Raw genomic sequence first — 23360 nt, forward strand, 5'->3', positions numbered from 1 at the left:
AATGCTTGTTAAAACAATGTGCACATATCTCAACAGTCAGAGTCTCAGAAGGGAAACAAACTAACTTGAATGTTTGATTGGGCATTTGGGATTCTTGACAGGCATGGCTTGTCATTCTGCGATCCATACTTATCTCTCTTCTCTACTTCAGGTGTTGTATTCCCTATGTCGAGAAAAAAAGGTAAATACAATCAGTTGCTCTTAATCATTCAAACAAAAAAAATAGCAGTTTTCGAATTACTAACTACTGCTGCAAGTATTACTACCTTCTTTAACCAACAACAAAATCACTAGAATTTAGCACAACGAGTGCTGCACCACAATATCTTGATTAGTTGCTAACTATGGCATACTCATATCACATGTTAATTTAAGTTTCAACTCATCTTTCTTACATATATGGTTTTCGGTTGTTTAGTTTTCAACTCATCTTTCTAGCATACTCAACTCTTTCCAAACAGTTTGATCTAATCAATTGTTAATTTTTGTCTTGAGCATGACTCAAGAACCATCCAACTCCAAACCATAAGAGTCATAATGTACACCCTCGAAGTCTCTAAGCCTTTGCATTATTCAGTCTAATTAAATAGAGCACACATTTTTGCTATCAATGTTAAGAATGAGACAACATCAGTCAAATACTTTTTATTAGAAGATAAAGCTACATAGCATAATTGTTGAACTACAAGAATGTCAGAGGAAGAAATTTCCTTACCAGTAGGTGTATAACGAAACCTTGCATGCCCTATGGTTTTGGATTGTAATTTCCTTCCCAGCAAGTTTTCCTGGCAAGTTGGCTGAAAATATTCAGGCTTCTGAGCACTTAGATCCTCAATAATTTGCCTTGCATAATGACTTAGAGCTTTAGCCTGGAAGAAACCACGTTGAACAAAACTTAGATATATTCAAAAACTTCATAGAAGCATACATTATATAAAGTTTAATTAGGCAGTGAACTGGAATTCTTAGGAAAATAATGCTTGCTATGATCATACCACTTGATGACGTCTTGTGTCTGGGGGATTAGCATTCATTGCATTGGCAAGCACTAGACATACATCATGCTGTACATCAATGATATATATAATATATTAATTATGTTGGCACAAGGGATATGTATTTCACAAATCAGTATTAATTAAATAGTGGAAATATAATAAAAACAATGTCCAAAGGAACTAGAAATGTATGAGAATGTATAATTGATGAGGAACAAAAAAAAAAGAAAAGATACATAAGCATTCTCAAAATAAGTACGAAAGGGAAGGGATGGAATAGCAAATATGAATATGATATTTTTTTTATATATGTAAGAAATATGATGCTTTCTAAACCTTAAAATGTTCCATGGTTGTATACATTCCCGCTTGAAGTTTGGCCCTCACAGTAGTGAAATTCATTGGCTGCCTGGCAAGGCTATAGTAATCATATACCTTCACAAGCAACATACAACGTTACTACCAATACTTAATGATCAAATAATAAGAAGTAATATATACAGTTCTCTTCAAGAAACAACAACTAACCACATTAGGATTATTTGGACCAGCAAAGAACTCCCCCTGGTCATTCCTGCACATTTAATTTTTTCAAATGACTGAATAGCTTATTAATTTACATTTAGAAATACATAATAAAATACTATTATGGTTGTCACCTTTGTAAGAAATAAAGGACACGTTCAAGGGCGTGCTTATCAGGTATACCATTTCGAGATGGCACTGCAGTATACAATATGTGGTTATATCACAGGTCACAACTTATGGGAAATGACATATAATGGCTAACTAGAAGAAAAGGCATGGTGCATAGTCTTTACATGTGTGAGATAACTAACAAGCTTACCATGTCTTCTTGAAGTGCTTCCATTACCAGGGTGTTGTCCTTCCTGTGTAAGCTTTCAAATGGAGGAGAAAGTAAATAGGCAAATAAAATAAAGAATGCACATGGTAAGCTAAGGTGGGCAATGACCAACGAATTGAGATAAGCTAAGGTGAACTCATTGAAACCTGAAAAGGTGAAATAGGTTTATCAAGTGCTTTGTCCTTGCGTCCTTTCTTCTTAGTTGGAGAATGTAGCCCATCCTCATTAGAATCATTCACATCTACATTCATGATATGCTTTCCTTTGCCTGCGTTGAAATTGTTGCATGGTTAGTATTGATGGATTGATTTCCTTCACCTCTGTTTAAATGCTGCTTTTTCTCTCTTTTTTGTCTTCTCTTCCCAATGGAATTAGCCTGCCACTTCTCCTCTCTCAATGTTCTTCTTCAAACATGATTGCTTTCAATTTATTTATTTTAGACCCCGTATACATTCAACCATGCATTAACAACATTCTATATTATATATTCTGCATCTATTGTTAAACTAATTAAAATAATTTTTCTTTAATAATACTGCATATATTGTTTATTACATTATGAAATAACAAAAAACTACTACTTGAGTTATAATAATAAATTTTCACCGAAAATTACCACTACAAACACATGACAAATATCTAGGAAGAAAGTTTTGACAAGAACCTCTATAAGTTGGGAAATGGGATCCTATTGCCATTAGCAAGGACTGAATTGAAGACAACTTTTTAACATTAAATATCCATTTACAGTACAATTCCATTTAGCTCTTCATTACTAGTTTCTCTTAATAGGTACCTTCAAAACTATTTAAAACAGATAAGAAATAAAAAAATAGAAAGAATGTGAAGTTGTGTTGACTTTTATTACATACAGATTTAACACAATCATAATTATTAAAATATCACTGCATTTTTACTGTGTTTTTAAAAAAATTAATAAAAGAAAACAAGAAACACAAATAGCAAAATATTTGAGTTATATAAGAACTGGTTCAATCAACTAGACAAATGAATAAACTGAGATTAAATCGAACATCGGAATAAATAAAAACATAATTAGTTCAGTAAATTTTAAAAAAATATTGTTAAACAACAGTGTGGAGAAAGATCGATTTAAAAAGAGTTATGCATAAATAAATTTCAAGAAAAATAGAGTTGTATAATGTAAGAGATAAGAAATGAGAGAACACTAAAGAGAAGAAGAAGAAGAAACAACTCTGAAAATGTATTATTGATATTCTGATTTACAAGGAGGATCAAAGTCCTTTATATAGAGAGGGAAAGAGAGGATTCCAGAACTAATAAACTTTCTAACAAACTCTAACTAAGAGTAACTAACAAACTGCACTCGTGATCAGTGAATAACTAGATCACTTCTAATATACGCCCCTGAATCCAAGACTCCTCAGGTGATTCAGAACTTGATTAATTTGCTGAGTTGTAGTCTTGAATTCTTAACTGATTCCTGAGAGTGATGAATTGAGTGTTAGGTAGAGGCTTTTTGAAGATGTCAGCAGTTTGAAATTCTGAGGGAATGTGTCTGACAATAAGTGTCTTGCTTTGTATTTTGTCTCTGACAAAGTACAAATCTAGTTCAATATGCTTGGTACGGTTGTGTAATACAGGATTGTGAGACATAACTACTGTGCTTGAGTTGTCATAGAAAAAAACAGGAGTGTGATAGGTGATTTGCATTTCTTTGAGCAGAGACTCAAACCACATAATCTCTTGAGAAGTCAAGGCTAAGCTTCTATACTCTGCCTCTATGCTGGATCTAGATATAGTACGTTGTTTCTTTGACCACCAGGTGACAACATTAGGACCCAAGTAGAGACAAGCTCCCGACGTAGACTTTCTATCATCAATGTTTGAGGCCCAATCAACATCACAGAAAGCTGTGATGGATAGATTGGATGAATGTCCAGCAGGTTTTATTGTTAATCCCATATTCCGAGTTCCTTGGAGATATCTAAGGATCCTTTTTACTGCTGTCCAGTGAGAATTGCAAGGTTTGTCAAGAAATTGACACACCTTGTTCACACAGTAGGTGATGTCTGGTCTGGTGACAATGGCATATTGTAGGGCACCAACAATGGATCTGTAGAAAGTAGGATCTTCAGAGAAGTCAGTACCATGCTTAGTTAGTTTACAATTGTTAGCTATAGGTGTAGGAAGAGACTTAGAGGTAGAGAGATTAGCCCTTTCAAGAAGATCATTGATGTATTTAGCTTGAGAGAGAAATCGCGACCCATTCTTTTGGTGTTTAACTTGAATACCAAGAAAGTAGTCCAGAGGCCCTAGTTGTTTGAGAGAAAAAGTTGAACTCAATTCCTTGATGAGATTTTGAACATGGAAGGATGATGATCCAATAACAATTATGTCATCAACATATACCAAAACATACAGTTTGTAGGTTTTAGAGGTATGAATGAAAAGAGAATTATCACATTTGCTAATTTGAAAATCAAGCTTGACCAAGGAACCTTTTAACCTTTCAAACCATTGCCTTGGAGCCTGTTTTAGACCATAGATGGCTCTGTGTAGTTTGCACACAAGAGATTTGTTCTTGTTTTGAAATCCTGATGGCAGATTCATGTAGACTTCTTCATCAAGAATGCCATTTAAAAAGGCATTATTAATGTCAAGTTGTTCAATCATCCATTGATGAGTGATAGAAAGTGTAAGAAGTACCCTGATTGTGATTGGCTTGACAACTAGAGAGAATGTTTCATTGTAATCTACCCCTTGCTTTTGATGAAAACCCTTTGCAACCAACCTAGCTTTGTACTTATTGATTGTTCCATCTGGATTTTCTTTGACTTTAAAAACCTATTTGCACCCAATTGCTCTCTTGTGAGGTGGTAGAGGCATTAGAGACCATGTTCCCAATTTAATGAGGGCATCATATTCTGATTGCATTGCTTGCTGCCATTGAGGAATAACTAAGGCAGCTTTGACACTGACTGGTTCAGAGTGAACCATACGAACTCTTGGATATAGAGTTCTGAATATCCCTGATTTTGATCTTGTTTGCATGGGATGAGAGGATAGAGGAGGAGAAGCAATTGTTAAGGGTGAGTGGTTTGCAGAGGAGGAAGTAGAGTCATCTGGGTCTAGTGTGTGATTGGTGGTTAGTGAGGGAGTTTGAGAATTAGGGGATGAGAGGAGAATAGGCGAATTCTGTAAAGGTGAAGAACCAGAATTATGTGTGTACTCAGAAGTTGCTCTGGAGAGAATGTCAGCGTCATGAAAATTGAATATGGGAGAAAAATGACATCCATTAAGGAATGAAGATGAATGCTTATCACCACTGTTGGACTGATTCTTACCTTTGACAGCAAAGGGAAAAATATTCTCATTAAAAGTAACATCTTTTGAAATGTAGATCTTTCCATCATGTGACATGCACTTGTAGCCTTTGTGACTAGAGGAGTAGCCAAGGAAGGTGCATTCTGAACTTCTGGGTTGAAGTTTATGTTTAGTATAGGGCCTGAGAAGAGGAAAGTAGGCACAACCAAAAACCTTGAATAGCGTGTAATCTGGTGGATGACTGAAAAGTAGTTCATGAGGGGATTTGTTGTTGAGAGAAATTGATGGTAGTCTATTAATGAGGAAAACAATTGTTGTAAAGGCATGATCCCAAAGATTCGAGGGAAGATGAGCATGAGCAAGTAGAGTTATTCCAGTTTTCACAACATGCCTATGTTTTCTTTCAACAGTTCCTTGTTGGTGATGAGTGTGAGGACAAGAAATTCTATGAACAATCCCATGACTTTGGAGAAATTTGGTAAATGGACGAAATTCACCCCCATAGTCACTCTGGATAGCTTTAATAGTGACTTGAAATTGAGTTTGAACATAGGTTAAGAAGTACTGAAACAGTGAGAGTGTTTCAGATTTCTGTTTGAGTAAGAAAATCCATGTATGTCGAGTGTGGGCATCCACAATGGAGAAGTAATACCTGAATCCTGTTTGAGAATGAACAGGTGCAGGTCCCCATAGATCAACATAGACTAAGTCAAAAGGAGATTTGTAAACAGTAGAAGAATTTGCAGAGTGAATTCTATGTGATTTACCAATGCAACAAGATGAACAGAAATCAAACACAGTTTTATTATTGTGTAAGATTTTACAATTCTTCAAAATCTCATCTCTCTCCACATCCTTAATCACCAAAATCTTAGCCTTAGCAAGATAATGCAAAGATAAATCAGTAACAGCATCCCTCAAAATACTCTTTTGAATCAGAAGCACATTACAACCAGTTCCCTTAATCTTCTTAATCATACCAAGGATATAACTTCTCTCTTCCTTCAAAATCCTATCCATCTGAGAATAATCAGACACTACAATACTCTGTTCGATATCAGTTTTTGGCGGCGAAATCTGAAACTGAATCACACCAATTTTAGCATTTTCCATTCTGGTAGGTCCACCAGCAGCATGACTTACCTTCTTATCAAAGCACAAACCCTTCACTAGCTCCGTATCATCGACTGTGCCGCCGAGCTTCTTCACGATCCTAATATCACGAAGATCAACCTGCTCGGGTTTCTCCGGGTCCACGACAAAAGTGACAGCGTCGACGGCAAGGGGAGCAAGTAATGTGGAGTATTGACTAACGACCTTACTGTTAAGTGAAGTGCTTGCGGATTTCACGAGCGATTCGCGGTCGGAGAGTTCAACGGGTACTGCCATAGCGGCGAGAATATCGGTGGCTTTGACAGCGGCTTTGTGGAGGGCATCAGAGACGACGGTAGGGTGGATGCCGCGGGTGAGGAGGACGCGGCAGCTGTCAAGCAAAGCGCCAGCAATCACAACAACCGTGGTGGTTCCATCTCCGGCAGCGGCGTCTTGCGATTTCGAAAGATCAACGAGCATCTTCGCGGCGGGTTGGAGGAGTTGCATGTTGTTGAGAATGGTGGCGCCGTCGTTTGTGATGATAACGTCACCGGAGGATGTGGAGATCATCTTGTCCATACCCTTGGGGCCGAGGCTGGTGCGAACGGCGTCGGCGACGGATTTCGCGGCGGCGATGTTAACATGACGGATGTCCTCCTTGCGCTTGTTGTCGACGTAGGATTCAGTCTTGGAAGATCGGGGTTGAGGAACTGCGATTGCCGCCATTTATGAAGAGATCGTAGAATTCGAAATTTGAAACCCTAACTTTCTTTTAGAGAGAGAGAGTGTGGTGTTGAAGTGTTCTTATTAGTGCTTTTAGAAACTCAAGTATGTTGAGAAAACACTACACAATGTTCCAACTTCCAAGGGGTTGTTGCTACTTCTTGCTGGATTTGGGCCCATATATATTTGGGCCAATGCTCATCATTTAGTTTCTTTTATTGGAGATACTTCTATGGAACAAGTTATTTTAATTTTCGACTAAGTTTTTAAAATCTTATAAATACTTAAAGATAAAATACGAACAAGGTATTGGTCTCGCAGTGTAAGACTCCGCTACATCTTCAGGGTGATCAATAAATCAAAGTTTCAATTCTTGTAAATGACACTTATTGAAATGGACAATCATACATCTTGAAAAAGATTAATTTTCTATCATACCAACGCCTTATTAGTAATAAATAACTCCACAATATTTATAACAACCTTTTTTTCACTTTTAGAAAATCAAGTAGGCAGAAGTGAAGGTTCTGAATATTTAAGGATGTTGGTGATCTAATGAAGGTGTATAAGTCCCACTACATTGATTCAACTACCTACAATTGTATGCCTTCATCTATTGTATAAGAGTTCATTTTGTTTGAAGTAAAGTTAAGGCAGAGGATACTCATGTCACTAAATAGATTGAATGTTCATTATATGTTAATAATCAATTGTGAGAATGTATAACGTCAAAAAATATATTTCGACAAACAAGATGAAGTACATAATAAAAAGTAAAATTCAAAAATTATAAAAAAAATGTACAAACTAAAAGTAGTATTATATACGCTGGTGTGTTGACAGACATTGCTATATTTATCAGCTTTGTAATGTGTAGTCTAGATACTATAAATGTCAAATATAGTAAATTATGTTAGATATTGTAATTTACAGTTAAATATATTCAATTTGGGTAATTACTTGATCTTATTTTTTTAAAATGAACATTCTATTTTAAATTTGCAGTTGACTATAAAGGCATTTAATTATATACATACATTTATATTCCATCAAAATTATAAAGACACTTTTAATTTATTAATTAGTGGAGTTACACTTTACTGCATTTAAAAAATAATGAAGATAATAGTTTTCAACATAAGAGAATAAATTAATTGATAAACTATATTGCATTGGTTTGTAACTGCCTAAATTGGTATTTGAACATTAGGTATATGATTAATTTAGTAATAAGGACAAAATAAGAATATAAAAGTTATATTAGTTCAATTACCTAAATATTTTTTAGGCATATTTTATCTTTATACAGAAGTATGGATATATATATATATATATATATATATATGTATAAATAGAACAATTAATGACCAAAAAATATATTTTTTACACCCTCTATTTCTATTTAATGTTGTTTAAATCTCTTATTAGTCACTAACAAATTCTGTACTGATATCTACAACCATATCATTCTCTTTAGGAAGTTATTGGTCATACAAATGAGTTTGAATGAGTTTTGATAGTGCATTACTCGAACTCGTTTCGTTATTTCATTTTTGGATTTAAACCCACTTCATATCTATACTGATTCATGTTGAGTCTGCTATCTATGAGTCTTTGCGTACTTGTTGGATATATAATACCCACAAATTTAAAAAACATTATAAAATATTTCCGAGTAATTTATGTAATTATGTATTTGTTTCTTACAATTTTATATGTTATTAGGTAATCAACGAGAGAGAAAACTATAAAACATATTTAAAGTTTTAAACACATTTTAAATTTACTATTTTAACATTGTGAAGTAAAATTGATCTAGTAAGAATTAATCAATCAACAAAATATTATATTATACATATAAATTAACATCATAATATCACATCACTACTTAATAATATACATAACAACCTAACAATACTTTAGTGGATGCGGGTAGCCGTAGGTCTAGATATCTCAATTATCTACGAGTCCAAAAACATGAAGCCAAACCCATTACAAATATTTTTTAGATAAGTTTGTATTTAAAATTGATGAAGATACACATATTTATCTTAATTGATTGTTATAAAACAATAAATCACTTTGTATCATATTACCTTGAATTTCAGTTTGAATGAGTCTTCATCACAGCTAAACTCATTTCGAATCTGTCTCCTCTTACATGTTTTACACGTTTTGTTGTGTTCCTTTCACGATGTCTCTTTAGGAATGAATTAATTTATTCCAAATTTTATCTCCTATATTATCATAGGTAAATTAAAAAATTTGAACATTCATTATTTTAATTTTATTATTATTGGTATCTCATAGTACATCTTTGTTCCTGGGGAACCTCCTCATCAAAGTTATTATTGTTCTTTGAAAACTTGATTCCATTCCATCTCATTATATTTCTTGATTTATGTTCTCACTCTATTAAATACATAACTAGTATAGACCTGAATTATTTATATCCTTGCATAACATCAATCATTGTTCCATTTAATATTGCTATTTTGTCCCTATCATGTCTATGATTTGTCATTATTATATATATATATATCCTAGTTGCAAAATGCAAACCAAACTCTTAGGCACATTATATTGTCAATGCTACATAACTAACAAAAACAATGTATGGCTAAGAATTGAAAGAGATAAACATGGAGAGAGAACACCAAATTGCAACACTCAAATCTCCATTGATTGAAAACTCAGGAGAAGATAGATTCATAGTTGATGATGAAGAACATAACAAGTCAAATGGTATAGGAGATAGAACAGAAATCATTGAAGAAGTGAAGAAACAGTTATGGCTAGCAGGACCTTTGATATCTGTGAGCCTCTTAAATTATTGCCTACAAGTTATATCTGTTATGTTTGTAGGACATCTTGGGGAATTGGCTCTTTCTGGAGCTTCCATGGCCACTTCTTTTGCCTCTGTCACAGGTTTCAGCTTATTGGTGAGTTCAGTTTATTGGATACTCCGCTCAAAAGACTAGTCATCCAGGGAAATTGTCCAAGTTATTATAAATGATTCATCGTCTCAAGTATAATTTTTTTTACTTGGTAGTTATAAGTGACCTAACATTGTTATTATATTAGAATAATTAGGCCTAACTTGATAAATCACTAGATGCTTTGTCCAACTTATTATGACTAATGCATATGCTATAATATCATTATAGTATATAAGCTCTAATACATCCAACTCCACCCCAAAAGTCAATATACATAAAGAATATGGTCCAATACACGAGGCTTCCACTTAGTAAGGTTTGGGAGGGTAGATGTATGTAGCCTTACCCTACAAGTGGAAAGACCTTTTCCACAATTTAAACCTATGACCATCATGGTCACTAAGCAACAACCTTACCATTACGTCAACTGCACCCTCAATTTCATTTTTTCCACGATTTGAACCTGTGACTTTGTAAGGAAGCATTGTATAATGGTGTTTGTTCTGATCTTATCTATTATTGGCTTTTCATTTTTGGTTAAACCAGATGGGATTGGCAAGTGCCTTGGACACCCTATGTGGCCAATCATATGGAGCAAAGCAGCACAGAATGTTAGGCATACAAATGCAAAGAGCCATGTTCATTCTTATGCTTGTGAGCATTCCACTTTCATTCATTTGGGCAAACACAAGATCCATTCTACTTTTCCTTGGCCAAGATCCTGAAATATCAACAGAAGCTGGAAACTATGCACAACTAATGGTTCCAACCATTTTTGCCTATGGCCTTCTTCAGTGCTTCAACAGATTCTTACAAACGCAAAATATTGTATTTCCGATGATGTTATTTGCAGGATTGACAACTTTACTGCATATTCTTGTATGTTGGTTTATGGTATTCAAGTCTGGACTTGGAGGCAGAGGCGCCGCCTTAGCGAATTCGATATCTTACTGGGTTAATGTTTTGATGCTCTCACTCTATGTCAAGTTTTCTCCTTCATGTAAAGAAACTTGGACAGGGTTTTCCAAAGAGGCATTGCAAAATATCCCTCAATTTCTCTTGCTTGCTATACCTTCAGCAGTTATGGTTTGGTAATTACATTCACTAATATTTTGATCACACCTATTACAGTATATCAATATTTAGTGTTTTGATACTTTTCTTAACATTTGTATCCTTCAAATTCTGAGATCTTAATGTTTTTTATGCTGAAAAGCTTGGAAATGTGGTCATTTGAATTGATGGTTCTACTTTCTGGTCTTCTTCCAAATCCGAAGTTGGAAACATCAGTACTTTCTGTCTGGTATGTTTCATATTTGAGATACTTTTCACACACTTTGATATAAATACTTGACATGATTATTTTCATCAATCTGTTGTGGGTTTTTGTCAGCTTGAATACAGCTGCAACTGTTTGGATGATCCCTTTTGGACTCAGTGGAGCTGTAAGGTTAGTTTCTCTTATAACCAGCTATTCAAATTACGAACCACATTACCTGATGCAGCCGCAGTAGTACAGTTGCATCACACTATGATTACAATATGACACCAAATAACAATGATGTGGTTGTATCTTGCCACAGTGCAACTGTATTTGGGCTGCATCAGGTGGCATCAGACTGCATCGAATTCAATACTATTTTTTTATTTACAAAATAATTCACAACGCAGCAGCTGCAATTTGTATCGCAATGGCCACAGTAACTACAATCGCACTGCAGTGACCGCAATATAAACACGGCTTATGATGTTTTACAATTCAGTGGCAACTCTAACTTTTTGCACAAGTAAATATATGCTAAGCATCCTGATATTTTCCTAATTTGTATGTTGAAAAGTTTCCCTTGCTTTTGTATATAGTTCAATCATGTTCCTTCATTCTTGCAGCACTCGTATCTCAAATGAACTTGGAGCTGGTAATCCGAAAGCTGCACGTTTAGCAGTGTTTGTTGTCTTAGCAATGACATTGATTGTGGCCATCATAGTTGGAACGGTGATAATACTAATACGCAATGTTTGGGGATATGCATATAGTGATGAAGTAGAAGTGGTCAAATATGTAGCAATTATGATGCCAATTCTTGCAACATCCAATTTTCTGGATTCATTTCAATGTGTTCTTTCAGGTTTTTTCATGTTACCCATTTCTTCCATTTATTTTGTAAATAATATCGACAGGTTGTTGCTTAATAACCATAAGGTCACCGTAAGAAATAAGGAATAGGAGAGTTCAGAAGAAGAGAATGAGAATAAGGTAAATCAGAAATTGTATTATTGATATTGTAATTTACAAAGAGGAGATGACAGACTAAACAACTTCCGTAATCAATTAATAACCAGAGCACTTCTAATATACCCCCTGAATCCAAGGCTCCTCAAGAGATGAAGAACTAGTTAATCTGCTGAGTTGTAGTCTTGAATTCTTAACTGATTCCTGAGAGTGATGAATTGAGTGTTAGGTAGAGGCTTTTTGAAGATGTCAGCAGTTTGAAATTCTGAGGGAATGTGTCTGACAATAAGTGTCTTGCTTTGTATTTTGTCTCTGACAAAGTACAAATCTAGTTCAATATGCTTGGTACGGTTGTGTAATACAGGATTGTGAGACATAACTACTGTGCTTGAGTTGTCATAGAAAAAAACAGGAGTGTGATAGGTGATTTGCATTTCTTTGAGCAGAGACTCAAACCACATAATCTCTTGAGAAGTCAAGGCTAAGCTTCTATACTCTGCCTCTATGCTGGATCTAGATATAGTACGTTGTTTCTTTGACCACCAGGTGACAACATTAGGACCCAAGTAGAGACAAGCTCCCGACGTAGACTTTCTATCATCAATGTTTGAGGCCCAATCAACATCACAGAAAGCTGTGATGGATAGATTGGATGAATGTCCAGCAGGTTTTATTGTTAATCCCATATTCCGAGTTCCTTGGAGATATCTAAGGATCCTTTTTACTGCTGTCCAGTGAGAATTGCAAGGTTTGTCAAGAAATTGACACACCTTGTTCACACAGTAGGTGATGTCTGGTCTGGTGACAATGGCATATTGTAGGGCACCAACAATGGATCTGTAGAAAGTAGGATCTTCAGAGAAGTCAGTACCATGCTTAGTTAGTTTACAATTGTTAGCTATAGGTGTAGGAAGAGACTTAGAGGTAGAGAGATTAGCCCTTTCAAGAAGATCATTGATGTATTTAGCTTGAGAGAGAAATCGCGACCCATTCTTTTGGTGTTTAACTTGAATACCAAGAAAGTAATCCAGAGGCCCTAGTTGTTTGAGAGCAAATGTTGAACTCAATTCCTTGATGAGATTTTGAACATGGAAGGATGATGACCCAGTAACAATTATGTCATCAACATATACCAAAACATACAGTTTGTAGGTTTTAGAGGTATGAATGAAAAGAGAATTATCACATTTGCTAATTTGAAAATCAAGCTTGACCAAGGAACCTTTTAACCTTTCAAACCATTGCCTTGGAGCCTGTTTTAGACCATAGATGGCTCTGTGTAGTTTGCACACAAGAGATTTGTTCTTGTTTTGAAATCCTGATGGCAGATTCATGTAGACTTCTTCATCAAGAATGCCATTTAAAAAGGCATTATTAATGTCAAGTTGTTCAATCATCCATTGATGAGTGATAGAAAGTGTAAGAAGTACCCTGATTGTGATTGGCTTGACAACTAGAGAGAATGTTTCATTGTAATCTACCCCTTGCTTTTGATGAAAACCCTTTGCAACCAACCTAGCTTTGTACTTATTGATTGTTCCATCTGGATTTTCTTTGACTTTAAAAACCTATTTGCACCCAATTGCTCTCTTGTGAGGTGGTAGAGGCATTAGAGACCATGTTCCCAATTTAATGAGGGCATCATATTCTGATTGCATTGCTTGCTGCCATTGAGGAATAACTAAGGCAGCTTTGACACTGACTGGTTCAGAGTGAACCATACGAACTCTTGGATATAGAGTTCTGAATATCCCTGATTTTGATCTTGTTTGCATGGGATGAGAGGATAGAGGAGGAGAAGCAATTGTTAAGGGTGAGTGGTTTGCAGAGGAGGAAGTAGAGTCATCTGGGTCTAGTGTGTGATTGGTGGTTAGTGAGGGAGTTTGAGAATTAGGGGATGAGAGGAGAATAGGCGAATTCTGTAAAGGTGAAGAACCAGAATTATGTGTGTACTCAGAAGTTGCTCTGGAGAGAATGTCAGCGTCATGAAAATTGAATATGGGAGAAAAATGACATCCATTAAGGAATGAAGATGAATGCTTATCACCACTGTTGGACTGATTCTTACCTTTGACAGGGAAAAATATTCTGATTGAAAGTAACATCTTTTGAAATGTAGATCTTTCCATCATGTGACATGCACTTGTAGCCTTTGTGACTAGAGGAGTAGCCAAGGAAGGTGCATTCTGAACTTCTGGGTTGAAGTTTATGTTTAGTATAGGGCCTGAGAAGAGGAAAGTAGGCACAACCAAAAACCTTGAATAGCGTGTAATCTGGTGGATGACTGAAAAGTAGTTCATGAGGGGATTTGTTGTTGAGAGAAATTGATGGTAGTCTATTAATGAGGAAAACAATTGTTGTAAAGGCATGATCCCAAAGATTCGAGGGAAGATGAGCATGAGCAAGTAGAGTTATTCCAGTTTTCACAACATGCCTATGTTTTCTTTCAACAGTTCCTTGTTGGTGATGAGTGTGAGGACAAGAAATTCTATGAACAATCCCATGACTTTGGAGAAATTTGGTAAATGGACGAAATTCACCCCCATAGTCACTCTGGATAGCTTTAATAGTGACTTGAAATTGAGTTTGAACATAGGTTAAGAAGTACTGAAACAGTGAGAGTGTTTCAGATTTCTGTTTGAGTAAGAAAATCCATGTATGTCGAGTGTGGGCATCCACAATGGAGAAGTAATACCTGAATCCTGTTTGAGAATGAACAGGTGCAGGTCCCCATAGATCAACATAGACTAAGTCAAAAGGAGATTTGTAAACAGTAGAAGAATTTGCAGAGTGAATTCTATGTGATTTACCAATGCAACAAGATGAACAGAAATCAAACACAGTTTTATTATTGTGTAAGATTTTACAATTCTTCAAAACATTCTTAACAACAGATTCATGGGGATGACCCAGCCTAAAATGCCAAAGAGAAAAGATTGATGTATGTGAGCTAGGCTCATTACACAAAGTAGTAGCAAACTTATTACAAAACAAGGAGTTAGCCTTATTACAAACATTGAAACTATGCCTATTACAACTAGAAGAAGCAACAGTGCAAGAAGACACAGAAGTGGGTAGAACACCTCGGAAAGCATAGAGTCCTTCCTTGGTGAGAAATCCTTTTAGTAATATGTCATTAGAATCCTGTGATTTGACATAACAAACATTAGGATGAAATTCAAAATAGCAACAATTATCTTTTGTAAATTGTGACACACTCAAGATTCTTGGTAATGGAGGGAACAAGAAGAAGATTATTTAATTTGAAGGTGTAATGTGAAGTAACAGTAGTGGTGAAATAAGAAGAGCCAACAAAAATAATAGGAATTCCAGTTCCATTACCCATGTATATCTGGTCATGAGAGAACACTTCAGCTGGTTCATGCAACAAATCTGGATCAACAGTCAAATGGTTGGTGACCCCAGAATCAGGATACCATGTGACCTTCTTAGTGTTCATGACAGAAGGTGAAATATGATGTGGTGCTGTTGCAGTCATTGCATAATGAGGGAGAGCCTGTCTTACAAAATGGTGTTGAAGTAAAGAATTATTATGAGTTGAATAATAGGAGGACCCATGATTGTATGGCTGAGAGTAGAAATTGGTGTTGAAGTCAGGAAGAAAGTGAGCTGGAAGATGTGAGTGAGGCCCATTCTGATTTACAAAATGAGATGGCTGACGTGGCAGAGGATAAGAAGAGTGAGGATGAGGCACACCATAATTCGGTGGAGCATAGTAGCAAGAGAGGACATCATGGCCTGTCCTATTACAATAGATGCAGAATAAGGAAGAGAATCTTCCAAAACTTCTTCCACTTCTATTCCGACCACCGCCACGACCTTCGTGATAGCCATTAAAATGTCCATATTCATTCGTGAACCCTGGATTTTGCGATTCAGATCTGGGCGAGAAGTGCGAAGGAGGAGTTTGCGAAGGAATTGAAACTGGTCTTGAGAACGAGTTAACCGTTTTTGAAGACGACGATGATGTAGAATGAACAACAACATTAACCGAGAGAGCGTCGGAGAGTGCTTTACCTTTATTCTTCTCAAGTCGAGATTCAAAGGTAAGCAAGAAGGATTCAAGGTTATGAACAGTGGGAAGATCTAACTGACTTTCAACGGAGGTGATAACTAGTTGATACTCCTCGTTGAGACCATCAAGAATATAATCGATGTGTTCAGCTGAAGAAATTAGTGTACCTATGTAGATGAGAGCATCCATAAGTCATTTAATCGTTGTGAAGTATTCTGAAATTGAATTGGAGCCTTGGGAGATGGAACGAAGCTGAGAACGCAATTGGCGACTACGTACTTTCGTTTGGGAGTTGCAATAGGAATCAAGTTCCTCCCAAAGTTGCCATGAGTGGCGACATCCAACAACACGAGGTTCAAGTCCTTTAGTGAGAGAGTTCAAGATCCAGGAAAAAACTGTTTGATCCAGTTCTTCCCATCGCAGATACGCAAGATTGATGCGATTAATGAGACGATCATCTTCCGTGAGAAATCTGTGAGGAATCTCAGTTCCTAAGACAAACTTGTTAGCTCTACTAGAAGTTAGGGTTGCGAGCATAAAATGGCGCCACACCAAGTAATGTTTCTCTGTAAGTTTGACAGATGGAAGAGGAAGAACAAGAGGAGAGGAAATTGCTTGAAGCAGTGAAGCAGCAGAGGGAGAACGCGGTGGTGAAGCAGAAATCGTACCAGTGTTGGTGGTTGTGGCTGCCATGGCGTGATACCATGTAAGAGATAAGAAATGAGAGAACACTAAAGAGAAGAAGAAGAAACAACTCTGAAAATGTATTATTGATATTCTAATTTACAAGGAGGATCAAAGTCCTTAATATAGAGAGGGAAAGATAGGATTCCAGAACTAACAAACTTTCTAACAAACTCTAACTAAGAGTAACTAACAAACGATATTGAAATAAGAGGTAAAAAAATAATAAGAGTTTAGAGATTTGAGTGCAATAGGTAATTAAAATGAGAAAATACGTAATAAATATAACTTGTGATATAGCGCACACAAAATGAAGCATCTATAGAAGGAAAACGAAAAGGTAAAAAAATTTAAGGCATATTTATTTACTTTAATTGACTTGTGAAGATACATTTTAACTCCATCTCTAACCTCCTACCCCAACCCTCACCCCACCATCAATACAACCCTTTCCCTGTCATTCCCACAACTGCCTTCAACCACAATCACTACCTTCCTCTTTCATTTTTATATTTGGAAACTCTTGCATTTACAAATGTATTAGTCATCGATTACAAACATTTACACCCTTCACAATTTATGCACCAATTTCACAATAAACCTACCTCTTTATTAGTAGAAAAATAACATTTTAGTTAACCTCTCATAATTGAGTCACCAACTTTGAATTTTTCCAAAAAATAATAAAATAATTGTTGGTTATATATTTAAAAAATTCCCAGATCCGTGAGATCTCCATGGTGAAAAACTTGTATGGAATATATTCAATAAAACCAAACCTGACAAATTAGACATATTGGAGTAGATCAGACTGTTATCGCTTGAGCAACTTTATTTATCGAGCGACGACCCTTCCAAATAGCACTGTGGATCACTAAGGCTGACTTTTGTCCTCGAGCGATGGTTGAGTCTTGTAATCAAGCTCTCTTCTGCCCTTGAACTCAAGAGTTTAGATCAAACGCAAAAAGTTGAATGCTCCGATACAGCTGGGTGATAGTGTGTGGCTTGAATGACAAGATCTAGGTATGGATTACACCTATGTTGTGTGCGGCATATATGTAGGGTAGACAAGGATGTTAATGTGGCTATAGAGTGGATAACAAAATAGAGATGAAGACACTACATTGGTCTCATGGTGGATTGCAACAAACTTGTGTAATTAATGTTGCAATACTATTATAGAAGTACTGGGTGGGGTTGAGTTAAATTGAGGTGGGGCTGGGGTTGGGTTGAGTTAAGTTGAGGTGGGGGTATAATGATCTTTCCGTAATTTGTGATATCACACACACACACGAAAGGACACGTCAATAGAAGAAGGAAAAAAGTCAAAACAGTTGTGAATTCATGTACCAATGATGCGTTTCACTTAAAAAGTAACATACACTTTTTAAAAATTTAAAATGATAATATATGTGTAAGTAGTTGTCAGTTGTGTTACCTTACCTGTTACATGAAACATTTTTTATACTAATATTTGCCATCTACCTTCAATTCTTGGGACGTCACTCTTTCCAGTCATACCCAACAAGAGTTCCAACATTAATTAGACAAGTCCATTGTAAACCATCATGACACCAGAGTAGCGCCTTTATCTTCATTTCTTTATCTATGCTAGAGCCACAAAAACTCCACTATGATTGTTTGCTTCACATATCTGTCTCATGCAACCTAGGCATAACAGATATGTAGACTTTGTCATACAAATAGTGACACTAACACTCATCCACATAGGAACATTTAAACTCGGTATGTCCATATTGTCAGGTTTGATTTTCTTGAATATATTCCATACAAGTTTTTCATGATGTAGGTGTCATGGATCAATCATTTTCTTTTTATTTTAAATAATCAACCATTTGTTTTCATTTTTTAAAGAAAAAAAAGTTGGGGAGTCTATCGTGAGGGGATCAACTACAACGTTCCTTTTTTGTTAACAAAGAAACCAATCTATTGTGCAAATGGTGTATCAATGAGTGAAGGGTGGAAGTGGAATGATTGTGACAGATGGATCCAGTAGATTTGTAAATGACAGTATCTAGTGCATGCATAACAGATAACATTATAGAGAAGATGTGGTTTTAAATTTCATGTGTGACAGTATAATACTTTGTAGTTTTAAATTTCATGACAATAAACAAATACAGTAACCTGCAAGCTGTACTCATGAAGCTCTTCATTATTTTCTGAGGCATTAGTGCATTAATTAATTAGCTCTTGACTGTGTCTCCAAGATGAGGCCCCGAATCAGTAATCAACATCTAAACTGAAATAGCAATCAGCTAAAAGTTGTCAGTAACAGGAAAATGATTATTTTTCAACATAAAAAAAGAAACTGATGGGGAAGGGAGAAAATAAAGTGAAAGACATTGCACACCTCAAAAGCACCAACAGTTCATTTCAGTATTTCACCTCATCTCACTAATTTATTTTTCACAGAAGGAAGTGTGGTATAATGCTAGTGTAGAAGCATTGGGCAATTTATTTTCCTTCAAGAATGAATATATATACATTGTTCAGTCCATCTTACCGTTGAATGCATGCATAAAAAATTATATGTGTGTGTGCGCTAAATGTAGCTCACTGACTGTATTAGTATAATACGGCACCTCCAAAACCACATTGGCAAATGTTCCAACCAAGTTAGTGGACAAAGCCACAAGCTAATGATCTTTTAGCATAGTTAGCTAAAGATTCAGCCACCAAAATGCAGGAACCATGAGGAGATTTCTTTTGCAACACCTTAAGTAACCAGATTTATTTTTTTAAACTAAAATTATTAGGTTAAAAATTACTTATTATTTAGCCCAAATAGAAATATGTGATAAAGACCTATAAGGATATCAAACAGAAATTACTTTAAACATTTGAATTCTTAGACAAGAAGACCATCCTCATATGCAAAGGACATAGGAAAGTTAAAAAAAATACAATTAATTTCCTTGTTCACTCAAAATATATGAAATTGATTTTTACCTTATCAAAGTCCATTCATACGAGTTTTTTCATCTCTTTTGAAGCAACTCCAGCCTACATTCATCAGAAAGAAAAATAATTAATATTAAATATCTAGATGAACCAGAAGAAAACAAGAATGTTTCAACCACTGTAATCTAAAGGGACCTAATGCAGTGGAACAATTGCAGTTACGGTTGCTACATTATTACCAGAATGCAATAATTGAATTAGGAAATTATGTGAACATCATTCACACACAAAAACACAAACTTCTGAAAAATATAAATTATATGTTCAAGGTGATCCATACCTTCTGCTGAGGAAAAAGGAGATCAGATAGGGATCTCACCCACGCTCTTTGAAATAGCATTACCTCCTGTTTCTTCTCTTTGTAAATAACATTATTAAGAGATATAAGTCTAAATTGGGACATAGTTTATGGATTTCTGAACTTCAGAATTAAAACAAACATGGAATTAAAACAAAAAAATATAATATCTCCTTAAGACACACCTTCCATTGAGAAATACTAAGACCACCTCAGCTATTTCCTCCCCTACAATGTGCCAACATTTTGGGAAGTAGATTACAATGAACCAATTTGTTTATTGATGTTTCCAGAAGTGGAACAGTTCCAAAGTCTGATATTCTTTCCTGTGATGAGAACATGAGCATTTTGACCATGCTAAGATCTCCAGCCATCGATAATTAAGGATCATTCATGTATATAGATAAGTGCTGAAAACCAAGTTACAATGAATGACTTAAGAAATTAGGAAAACTAAAAAAAGTAATAGTCCTTAAACAATTAAAAGTATAACAGAAACCATTACATTGACACATTTTCCTTTTAAGAATTAATAATAGACAAAAATTCTCCGGTATGATTCTCCATAAACAACCAATATCTATCGTTTGTCCACTATGCAGAATCTCAACCAGAGCAAAGAAGAATTAAAACCATGCATAATTGAAATCTCACTACATAGGAAAATGCATGTGACAACATTTTAGTCAAGTCGCCAAGTAGAGATCATAGTAAATTAGGTTAATCGTGAACCCTAACCTTATTAACTTTTCCATTTCCTCAAAATCAACATCCAATCCACCTGAATTCGGTGAAGAAGCTTCAGAACCCTAAAATTCAAACTCAAAAGGAGACAAAATTTTAGAATCATTTACATAAAAAAATGCATAATATTGATTTAACACTAAATGTCAGGAACCTCAACAATTGTAGATGATGGAACATGCGGTGGTTGCATGGTCGGCGATGATGGCAAAACGTGAGAGTGCATGGCCCAGAGACGACGGTTCGAGGTGGTGATTCTGGAATTGAAGTTCTTACAGTGAACATTTTTGGTCTCTGAATGCATTAGTTAATTCGGGTCAGCTTCTTTTTATAATAGAAAATGGGGAGTTGAATTTCTGAGGAATAAATCAAGAAAATAGTCCTTTTTTCTATATTCGGCGAGATACGGTAATTGTGGCCGGGCTCTCAGACAGAATTGCCTTCAGTGCAAAGATACCTGTACAAAACCAAAAAAGCATTCGGGAAGATTCCAACAATCTACTTGATATGCATATGAAGTATGGACAACATGCTTTTTTTGGTTCAGTATGACTTCAACCTTTCCCGATACCCACAAATTAGGTACGTGTTTTTAATGGCATATGGTAACATATTCGGTTATCACTATAAGCCCCAAGATATCATTACGGTAAAGGGTTAATTAATCAAATAATAGACGGTAAATGACTAGTTGATTTGAAAATAAAGAATTGGTAGTTATAGGAACTAGCGTCTTGAGAGGCACTACTGTGCTGGTCAAACCGCTTTTCTATTGTTTGGTACCAAATTTCCATTTTTTACATGTATAAATGTTTGAATTAAAAAAGTTTGATTATAATCTATATTTAAATGTTTTATCTTTTTATGGATGTAATAATTTATATGCTTACTGTATTAAAGAATATAGACAATGATAAGAAATAAACTTAACCTAGAAAAGCAAAAAAAAATCAGAATATAAAAAAAAATACAACACAAACAAAACACTATTTTTGTGGGACTTATGTATCTTAATGATTTAGTGTAGCAGCAAAATGGAAATTGGGATATCCAAAAATAATCAATTTTTGTTGTTAATGCTATTTTTTATTATTTGATTTTTTTATTTCTCTATCTCTTCATGGATTTTCTCTATGTTGAAACCAAAATTTTGTGTTAGTCAAGAGATGAAAAGGCACATGATTATTATCTTGAGATGAAAATAAATAAATAACGACATTTCATTTATCAATGTCAAACAAATTTCAATTGAATTGAATAGATAAGATTAAAACCATGAAGAAGAATAACAGAACAAAAACCAAATATGAAAACACAACAATCCAATAGCAGAAACAACTGTTCTTATAACTCCATTACCACCTTTCATAATGTGTCAGAGGATAAAAAATGAACCTTGGTTATTGTTGTTCCCTACTCATTCTTTGTCTTCGTCCTTTAAATTCCTTTCCTCCGTAAATGTGTTAGATCAACTATTCATGCCCAATAAAAGAGTAGAAAGAGAGGAAGAATATAGAATGAAGAGAATGTAGTTTGAAATATGATATAGATTAGGTAAACATGAAGTGTAACCGCAAAGAGTAGTTAGAGAGAAAATTAGGATTAATATTAAATTAAAAGATAGTTTTTTTGTTATAAATGTATAGTTAGTAGGAAGGGCAATATGAGAAACTGAAAATTACACCACATATGGGTAGTTAAATTAAGTTTTCCCTTTATATATTAGTATAGATATAGATATTATTCTCATCTAAAAGGCCATTTACAAAATCCTAAATGAGAATAGTTCTCTATCTAAAGGGTAGTCGAGAAAAATATTGTTCTCCTCAAGTTTAAACCTTATTAAATAACAATATTCTAAAGTGATGATTTTTTTCATTTATGTATGATTGACATAAATATAAAAAAGATATCATCTTCTGAATAGAGAATTCATTAATATCCAAGATGATAAAACTATACAATTTTGGGTAAGATAATAAATTAGATATAGTTGTATTCGACATTATAATACTATCATAATCATATAGATAAAACAACTATTAGAAAAGTGATAAGCTATCATCTATATACCATAATCGACCATAAATGCAAAAATTTACAAAAACACAATATTTCAACTCAATTTGATTCCAATTCCCATCCTTTCCACTCCAATCCCAACACAACTCAGTTATACTTACTCCAAACATCAATTCACAGAATTCCATATCCCTAACATCCAATACCCTTAATTCATACATTATGCATTTTAGGCATAAACAGATCAAATGCACATAATTCAAGGCATTTAAGCAAACATTCAACATATACACATATAAGTAGGGCTGTAAATGAGTCGAATCGAGTGAACCAGAATTTAACTCGATAAGGATTGACTCAGCTTGAAACTCGACTCGTTTTATTTTTTAGCTTGAATTCGACTCGATTAAAGTTCACAAACTGTTTGATTCAGTT

At 35.0% G+C, this 23360-nt stretch overlaps 2 protein-coding genes across 9 annotated transcripts in view; one reads left to right on the forward strand and one right to left on the reverse strand.

Moving 5' to 3' along the window:
- LOC109339439 overlaps positions 1–21231 on the reverse strand; it is a 22679-nt gene extending 1448 nt beyond the window's left edge. Inside the window, exons 1-15 of one of the 8 annotated variants that reach the window (XM_019576895.1) lie at positions 21058–21231; positions 20898–20968; positions 20345–20569; positions 20142–20218; positions 19850–19903; positions 19025–19139; positions 18362–18544; positions 2010–2131; positions 1846–1897; positions 1658–1721; positions 1527–1572; positions 1335–1433; positions 996–1064; positions 719–869; positions 66–163 (exon numbers count right to left, since the gene is read on the reverse strand). In XM_019576895.1, the coding sequence (XP_019432440.1) occupies positions 66–163; positions 719–869; positions 996–1064; positions 1335–1433; positions 1527–1572; positions 1658–1721; positions 1846–1897; positions 2010–2131; positions 18362–18416 (756 nt within the window). In that variant the 5' untranslated portion in view covers positions 18417–18544; positions 19025–19139; positions 19850–19903; ... (2 more) ...; positions 20898–20968; positions 21058–21231. Of the gene's footprint in view, positions 1–65; positions 164–715; positions 870–995; positions 1065–1334; positions 1434–1526; positions 1573–1657; positions 1722–1845; positions 1898–2009; positions 2132–17267; positions 17604–17655; positions 18338–18361; positions 18545–19024; positions 19140–19250; positions 19809–19849; positions 19904–20141; positions 20219–20344; positions 20570–20897; positions 20969–21057 lie in introns of those variants that run through there. The other 7 variants (XM_019576903.1, XM_019576879.1, XM_019576885.1 and 4 more) reach the window with 7 other exon arrangements.
- LOC109339479 (protein DETOXIFICATION 16-like) lies at positions 9539–12165 on the forward strand. Its single transcript, XM_019576931.1, has 5 exons — positions 9539–9929; positions 10473–11017; positions 11143–11229; positions 11320–11376; positions 11814–12165. The coding sequence occupies exons 1-5, from the start codon at positions 9630–9632 to the stop codon at positions 12148–12150; spliced, it is 1326 nt and encodes a 441-aa protein (XP_019432476.1). The 5' UTR covers positions 9539–9629; the 3' UTR covers positions 12151–12165.

This window comes from Lupinus angustifolius, chromosome LG02 (assembly GCF_001865875.1).
Source record: "Lupinus angustifolius cultivar Tanjil chromosome LG02, LupAngTanjil_v1.0, whole genome shotgun sequence".
Lineage (NCBI taxonomy): Eukaryota > Viridiplantae > Streptophyta > Magnoliopsida > Fabales > Fabaceae > Lupinus > Lupinus angustifolius.